Source organism: Hipposideros armiger, unplaced genomic scaffold (genome assembly GCF_001890085.2).
Source record: "Hipposideros armiger isolate ML-2016 unplaced genomic scaffold, ASM189008v1 scaffold_194, whole genome shotgun sequence".
NCBI lineage: Eukaryota > Metazoa > Chordata > Mammalia > Chiroptera > Hipposideridae > Hipposideros > Hipposideros armiger.
The window spans coordinates 1,094,717-1,102,820 of NW_017731544.1; the positions used below are offsets into that span (position 1 = coordinate 1,094,717).

The 8,104-nt window shown below is 35.6% G+C and overlaps 1 protein-coding gene across 1 annotated transcript in view; it reads right to left on the minus strand.

The window, feature by feature from the left end:
* The window catches only part of NELL2 (neural EGFL like 2), a 329,178-nt gene that overhangs the window by 169,273 nt on the left and 151,801 nt on the right, over positions 1–8,104 (minus strand). The window contains exon 12 of the mRNA XM_019653065.1: positions 5,705–5,833. Coding sequence (XP_019508610.1) covers positions 5,705–5,833 — 129 coding nt within the window. The remainder of the gene's footprint in view (positions 1–5,704; positions 5,834–8,104) is intronic.

An 8,104-nucleotide genomic window follows, 5' to 3' on the forward strand; every position in this document is an offset into this window, starting at 1 on the left:
AGAGAGAGAGAGATTGTTTTCCTTTTGTCTTCCTGTGTGGGTTATTTACCATGGTCTCAGCTCCTGACAGTTTCTGTAATGTCAATAAGCTGCTTTCTGGATAGGCTAGAGATTATTTTTTTCCTTTTCAGAAACATCAATTTTTAAAGCCACTTTGCTTCAAAAATGTCTTTCTAAAGAAAAATCGATATGTTACTTTAATTTTTTAAAAAATAAGAAAAATTAGATTAGGTATCTAATCAATAAATTAAAAATAATAAAGATTTTAAAACACTGAATTTGAAGATAGATGACACAAATTTGAACCCGGGGTTTACTTTTTGCTATCTGGGTAAATGATTTTGGGCAAATCATTTCCTTTCCAAGCTCTTCAAAACAGGAGGTTAAAATAATGCCTGCATGATAGGGCTGCCAGATGAAGCAAGACACTGTATGTACAAGGCATTTCAAATTTTTCTAAAGAACCTTGTGGTTAGTAGTAGTAGTTGTTATTATTATTATTATTATTATTATTATTATTATTCCCTTATTTATAAAACAATAGCAGGGAAAAAAGGATACAAAATAAAAAAACAGAGAAATTACTGTTTTTCTTAAAGTTATGTTCACATTTCTTTGTACATGGGCTAGAAGCTCCCGAAATGCAAAAAGGTAGCAGAGATATCATTAGCTAAAGGACTGCATTAAAAACACAGGAATGCGGTGGAGGGAGACAGTGTTTCTTTTGACAAGACGTAGAAAAAAAGTAGTTGAATTGGATATCTAAGTATAATAATTTATAGTTTACACTGAAAAGTGTGCTGTGTCTGGCACATAGCTGGCACTAAACAAATGTCTATTAAGATTCCAATCCCCACGCCCATCCGGCATTTATTAAGCACCTTTTACATGTCAGATATTTGATATTCAAGTGAGCTGGTTTGCAAATTGTAGACAGAATTCAAATCTTAAGTAAAAACTTATTCAGTAAAAGCAATGGTGGAGATGAGAAAATTTCTGGAACTTGTGGTTCTTTTCATATGCATGCCATTTATCAGTACACATAATTTAACAAATAATGACTGCTATAAATGAATAAATTCCTTTTCTTGCACTACTCAGAATAATTTTTACGGCCAATACATATGAATTTAAAACAACTTTTTTAGCTATAAGAATCAACATGACAATTAGACTTTCTTACACAATATAAACACAACTCAGTAAGTTCAATGCTTGTCCTGAATAATTCTTTAGTGATGAGATAGCTTAAAAGTACCCATCTGTTCAGCATACCTAAGCATTTCCAACCATCCATAAACAAATATTTCTTAAACTTGACTTGTCTGTCTCTTTTTAGAAGTTTGGGAGAATGCAAGGAGAATAAACAGTCTATGACTGCAAGAAACTTACAGGTGGGAGAAATATATACAAATACACATATATGAATCCCTTAGTAGATAATATAGTATATAATTAAGTATGTTACAACTGGACAATTGGATATATACCAGTACAGAACAAGGTACTCATTCTTCAATCAGATAAAATACAAAATAGATTTGAGAAATTAAATCTATGTGCACTTAATTAAGAAAATCTCCGGGCCGGCCGAGTGGCGCGATGGTTAAGAACTGGCTTGGGACGCCAGAGGGCCCCGGTTCGGATCCCACATATGAGGGCCAGTGACACTGCCCTCTACAGCTAAGATGCTGAACAACAGCTCAACGTGGAGCTGGGCTGCCATGAGTCGCTGGTGATGGCGTAGGCTGCAGCCTCTGTGGCAGTGGGTTGCCATGGGCTACTGTGTGTAGCCAGCAGCCAGCGTGAGCGGCCAGCAGCCGCAATGAGCGGCCATCCAGAAGCTGGCGACTGATGTGCCTCACCTGGGAAGAGCGCAATGATGGTGCCAACTTGGGCCAGTGAAGCAACGTCCTCCACAACTAGACTGAAGAACAAAACGACAGCAACTTGTCTGTTCCCCTTCCCCCGATTCCCCAGCACTATTCTCATCCCCCCAATTCCCCAATTAAAAAAGAAAAGAAAATCTCCAAAGAAAAAAATAAAAATTCAGCAGTCTAGAAGGATAATTAAATCATGGATAGTTAGACCAAAGCAAAAGCTATTTCTGTCAGATTGTATCAGTTTGCTAGGACTACCATAATAGAGTACCACAAACTGGTGGCTTAAGCAACAGAAATGTCTCACAGTGCTATAGGCTAATAGTCCAGAATCGAGGTGTGGAAGGGCTGGTCCCTCTGAGGGCTGTGAGGGACAATGTGTGTCATGCCCTTGCCTATTCTGGTGCTTTGCTGGAAATCTCTGGTGTTCCTTGTCTTGTATGCGCATCACCCCAATCTCTGCCTTAACAAATGTGATCATGGCTCTCCTCTAGTGCAAACCTTTCATTGGCTCCCCCTTGTTTTTAGCATAAAACCATTCATTTTTACTGTGCCCTTCAAGGCGCTGCTTCTCCATCATCAAGCCTGTCTGCCTTGCTGCATCTCTGCCTTCCTGCAGTCCTTACAAAGTGCTTCTTTCTGCCTGGAAGCTGCTAGACATGCTGATTCTTCCACCCAGGAAATGCCCTTCTTTCTCACCCTTACTTATATGACTAGCTGATTTTTACTTAATCTTCAGATTTAAAAAAAAAACCACAAAAAACTATTTTCTTCAAGCACCACCAGCCATCCAGATAAGACCCCCGTTAACCTGTTTCTTTCGGGGCAATTGCCACATGTGCAATTAAATGCTCGTTGGTGTAATGATCTGTTTATTATCTTTCTTGCCTGAGAGAATATCAGTCATGTATATCTTATTTACTGTTTCACCTCTAGCCTAGCCTTGAATAAAGTAGGTATTCAATAAATATTTGTCAAACGCATAAATGAACTTCAACATTTTACCAATGCTATTTTAATCCTGACCTGGTAAACTACAGTAAAAATCAACAGTCTAAATTTTAAGTCAGTTATATCACTAAAACAACCCCACATATTTGGTAGATAGAATTTATATTACTTTATAGATTACCACTTGCTTATTTTTGCATATTGTGACAAGTCTAATTTCTTAGAAGACCAGAACTCTGTAATACCAGCTGATAGATTACATGTACAATTGCATAAAAAATTTTTAAATGTTGCTTCTAAGAAGTCAAAACATCCTTAAAGTTAGCAGGAAGAATAACAAAATCAAAAGAAAAACAAATTTGATCAGAATACTGCAAAGCCTGTTAACATTAATAACAAAAGATGTAATGTCAGAAGTCCTCATTATAAAAAAATTCAAGATCTCGATAATATAGCAACAAGTTTTTCCATCATTTTCTTAACTTGTGTAGATTACATTTTTAAGTGAAAAATAAATAACATAAAGAAATTTACAAACCATGTTTCAGTATGATCCATTCAGAATGGAAAATGGCTGCCAATTTGTGCTGAACTTGTAAATAAAAACAGTGATCTAGTCTTTACAATTATGCCAATTTTCAGTAGGTCGCATTGTTGCGTAATCTAAATCTCTGCCCTCTTCCCTTGAACTCTTTACTGTCTCAATAAATGGCAACACCATCCATGTATTGCTCAAACTCCAAACCTTGACCCCTTGTTCCCTCCTCAATTCTTCTCCACCATAAACTCTCTGCAAGGACTGTTGGCTCTGCTTTCAGAACATGCCATGAATATGCTCCCTCCTCTCCACCTCCCTTATCACTTTCTTAATCCAGGACACCAACATGTTTGCTTAGACTACTGCAATCTCCTTCCAAATGGTCTTCCTGTTTACACTTCTGTTCTTCCTACCACAGTCAGCCCCATAGTTCATCTAACACATTGCAGCCAGAGCTATCCTTTACGGTACAAATCTGAGCATGTCACTCTGCTACTTGAGACAAATCTAAAATCCTTAGAAGCCTCCCTATATTATCTGGGCCCTGCCTAGTTCTCCAGCTGCCTCTCCTCTAACTTGTCTGCTCCATCACATTGGCCTTCTTCCAGTTTCTAGAACAATCAATCTAGTTCCCACTTAGGGTCTTTCTACAATACTTGCAATTCCTTTTGGTTGGACTGCTCTGTTTCAGATCTGTCTATGCTGTTTCCTTATCATCAAGTCTCAAGTCAGCTAGCAAACCTCCTTCTTCCAGTCTCACAGGCTGTCCCTGACCCTCCCATCTAAATTAACCCACAATCAATCTCTATCACATTATTTTGTTTCATTGTCTTCCTATGCTTTATTACTACCTGAAACTGCCTCCTCTATTTCTATGGTAACCCACGAATTCTCTGTTTTGCCCCAGAAGGTGAGCTCCTGAGCACAGGAACCTCACCCGTCTTATTCATCATGTACTACCTACCCAGTATCTAGAAAAGTACTTGGTGCACAGTAAGTAGGTGCTTCTTAAATATGTATTACATGAGTGAATATACTTAATGACAACAAAAGCAGCAGCTCAAAATAAAGATAAGCATCATAAAATTAAGATTCAAAAAGAGGTATATGAATTTACATCATGTGGTTTCATATTATACACATTAACAATATCAGTGGGGCTTATTACACACTACATATCTTAAATATTGTAATGAATAATACATTATTTTACTAAGTAAGTTTAAGTCCATTTCTTACATAAAACCTGTCAAAATGACAAATTTTAAATAAATCTTCATTATGAATGGGGAACAGAAGCCATATACTTCCTTTAGCAAAACTGGGATGGTCTCTTCAGAACCAAATCAGAAGCATTTAAAGAAATACTTTGGAAAAAAATGTCAATTTCAAAAAACGAATGCTGATTTTTAAAGCAGAAGAAAATCTATAGAAAGCTAAGGGAAACAATAGAAATTGGTTTCCTGAGGGCCAATACATCATCGTGTGGCTAAACTGAGGCTACATGTTTATACCTTGGAGGTTTTCCTCTCCCAATACTGATTGCACATTCTTGACATTTGATACAGATAAGTCTAGAACTTTCCAAATGCCCACACACCACCACATCAGTGTTCTAACTTGTAAGACCCACTAGCTATTCACACAATTCATGAGAATGATTCAAATCTGTGGTTCAGAGAAATTATAAATTACTACATCTCGTGGTTTTCTAGGCTCTTCATGAATATTTAAAGCCACAATATTTATGCATGCCAAGGGCCTCCTCAATATATTTGGACTGTTTCCTTGAGAGAATGAACTACCTGGGTTATTAATTAAATTTTTTAAAAAATAACTAGGAAACCATTTATTCCACTGGAGCTATTTACTAAATACCACAGAGCATGAATACAACTACTGACATGACTTACAGTAGCAAACAAAAATAGCAGTGGGCACTTTATCTTTCTGTTAACTGATTGCCTTTGTTACACTGCACTGTCTGGAAAAATCTAACTACAATTCTAACTGCAAGCCAGGGTAATCATGTCAATATGTGAACTATCTGAACATCTAATTATGAAAAAAAAAAAAAGGCAATTTCACACTGGGATTATTGTTCTAATTCAAGAAACCAGCCATGTTAACTTATTAGTCTGACATATAGCAGCTAGCTGAAAAACTTTAATTTGAAAGATAATTATTTTTAGCTGATTAATATGCTTCAAATTAAATTCACTGCTTTTAATGGGCCCATCAACTTGACAACCTGGGAAATTAATAAATTTTTCATGCAGTAATCCTAGGAAATTTCTACAGCTGAACTTGAACTACACATCATTACAAGGATTACCTTCACAGTAGGCATTGTCCTCTCGAAGAGCCCTAAAACCATCTCGACAGCTACAAACGGCCCTGTCATTCAGATTTCTGCAGACAGAATTCTCCATGCAGTTATGCCTTTCAGAACAAAAGTCATAACCTACAAAAAAAAAAATTAAGGTAAATGAACTATGGCAAAGCAAATAAACTTTGTCTACTTAATATCTTCCTGTGATTTAGAAGCTATTTTTCCCTAAATGATTTTTTAAATTGCTATCTTTATCCAGTGTTTACAGAACACTGTGGGTACTAAAAAGGTTTTTTTATGTGTAAACTCAATTAATTCCTACTGAAAGATAATTCTGTCTTATTTCTGACTTTATAAATGTTATCTAGCCCCTGATATTCTAATAACAGTCCTCCAAATATCTGAAACAAAGCGAGAGTTTTAGAGTCCAAAATAATGATATATAATATAGACAATTACCCAGTGAGAAAATGATCTGAGAACTATCAGTTGAACATTATTAATAACTGTGGGTAATGGAAACCAAGCCAGATGAAATGTGCACATTGTATATTTAACAAATGAAACAGCCCAGCATCCTTTAAAAAATTTCAAAATGTGCTTAAAAATGAAAATTACACCACTTCAATCTAATTTTCTCTGGAAATCTGCAAGGCAAAGTATGTCCACTGAAAAGAAGGAGAGAATTTTTATGAATTACAAAGATTTCACAGGTTCCAGAGTCTTTATGGGAGGAAAGAAAAATGAAACATTTTATAAACAGTGACATCAATCATGTGTAATTTCTCAGGATTTCTTTTTCCTGTGCAAATCCCTTGTTCAAAGATCATCTAAGATGCTGAAGTGAAAAGCTTGAACATTAGAATCCATATGTAATGGAAATTACAAGATTATACATCATTCAAGCTATTTTCAAATTGCCCAATGCATAAGTTATCTATCTAGTTTTACATGTCTAATGAATTAACATTTCAGTCCATATATAAAAGAAAAGAAGACTAGAAGAACATATTTCATGTGGTTAGAATAACCTCATCTGCCTATAGCCAAGAAAAGACTTTTACTTGAGCAACTCATGAAGATGGAAGTTCAAACTGGCTCATCTGATTTGTAGTCAAATTACCACAGAATGACATGATTCAGTAAAAGGGTGGACTGAACTCCACCACAGCCAGCAGATATATCTGGTACAGCACAATGGTTGGTGTCCATTCAGATTGGTTGGTGCCCATCGTGAATATGACCCCCAAATTAAAACATATCCCTCATGAAATGTAACTACAATGTGTACTAAAATATTATCTGTACAACTTAAACCTTAAGAAAAGTGATGCTCTCCGAATGCAATGATGACATTAAAAAGAGAAAAAAATCAAATGAATTAATTAGGTCTAGAGAAATAAAAGAAAATAGAACAGAGGTATATGAAAACCAGAAAAATACAGTAGTTTCCCCCGCCCAGGGGTTATGTTCAAGACCCCCAGTCGATTCCTGAAACTGTGGATAGTACCAAACCTCATTCATACATACTATTTTTTTCTTATACAGACATACTTATGATAAAGTTTAACTTATAAATTAGGCACAGTGAGAAATTAACAATAATAAAAAAGAACAATCATAACAGTATACCGTAATAAAAATTATGTTAATGGTTTGTGGACCATTAAGTACTTGGACACAAGCATCATGATACTGAGAGAGTTAATCTGATAACCAAGATGGCTACTAAGTGACTAATGGGCAGGGAGTGCATGTAGTGTGTATATGCTGCACAAAGAGCTGGTTCACATCCTGGGTGGGACAGAGAAGGATGGAGCGAGATTTCACCGTGCTACTCAGAATGGCGTGCAATTTAAAATTTATAAATTATTTATTTCTGGAATTTTTCATTTAATATTTTTGGACTACAGTTGACCACGAAGGGGGGACTACTGTATATAGTGAATAACAGCATTTAAATCACTTGACAACTTAAGTTTTCTTGACAAGATTCTTCACAATCTAAATTCTCACGATTAAAACAGAACATTTAGAAGTAAAAAGTTCATTCTTAAGAAGAAAACATTTTTCTCCTAGGGTCTTTTATATCTTCTTTAAATAGCTGAATTGAGACCATATTTCTTAAAACATATTCTGTTGCCTTTTTACAATGCCTGAGGGGGAATAATTTCAGCTAAAAAGACATCTTCTTTCTCTATTGCAATAACTCAGTATATCATCAACCTAAAATGAATAGGCTCCAAAAAAATTACTTCATCTTTATTCTAGATTAAAACAAAGTTACTAAAAATACTGGCCCACTCCTTCAGATACACAGAGAATTAAGAGATCATGTTCTAACACAGTGCTAAATCTCTGTGTAACTTTACCTGTAAAGTTTGAAACAACTTTTAGAGAGCT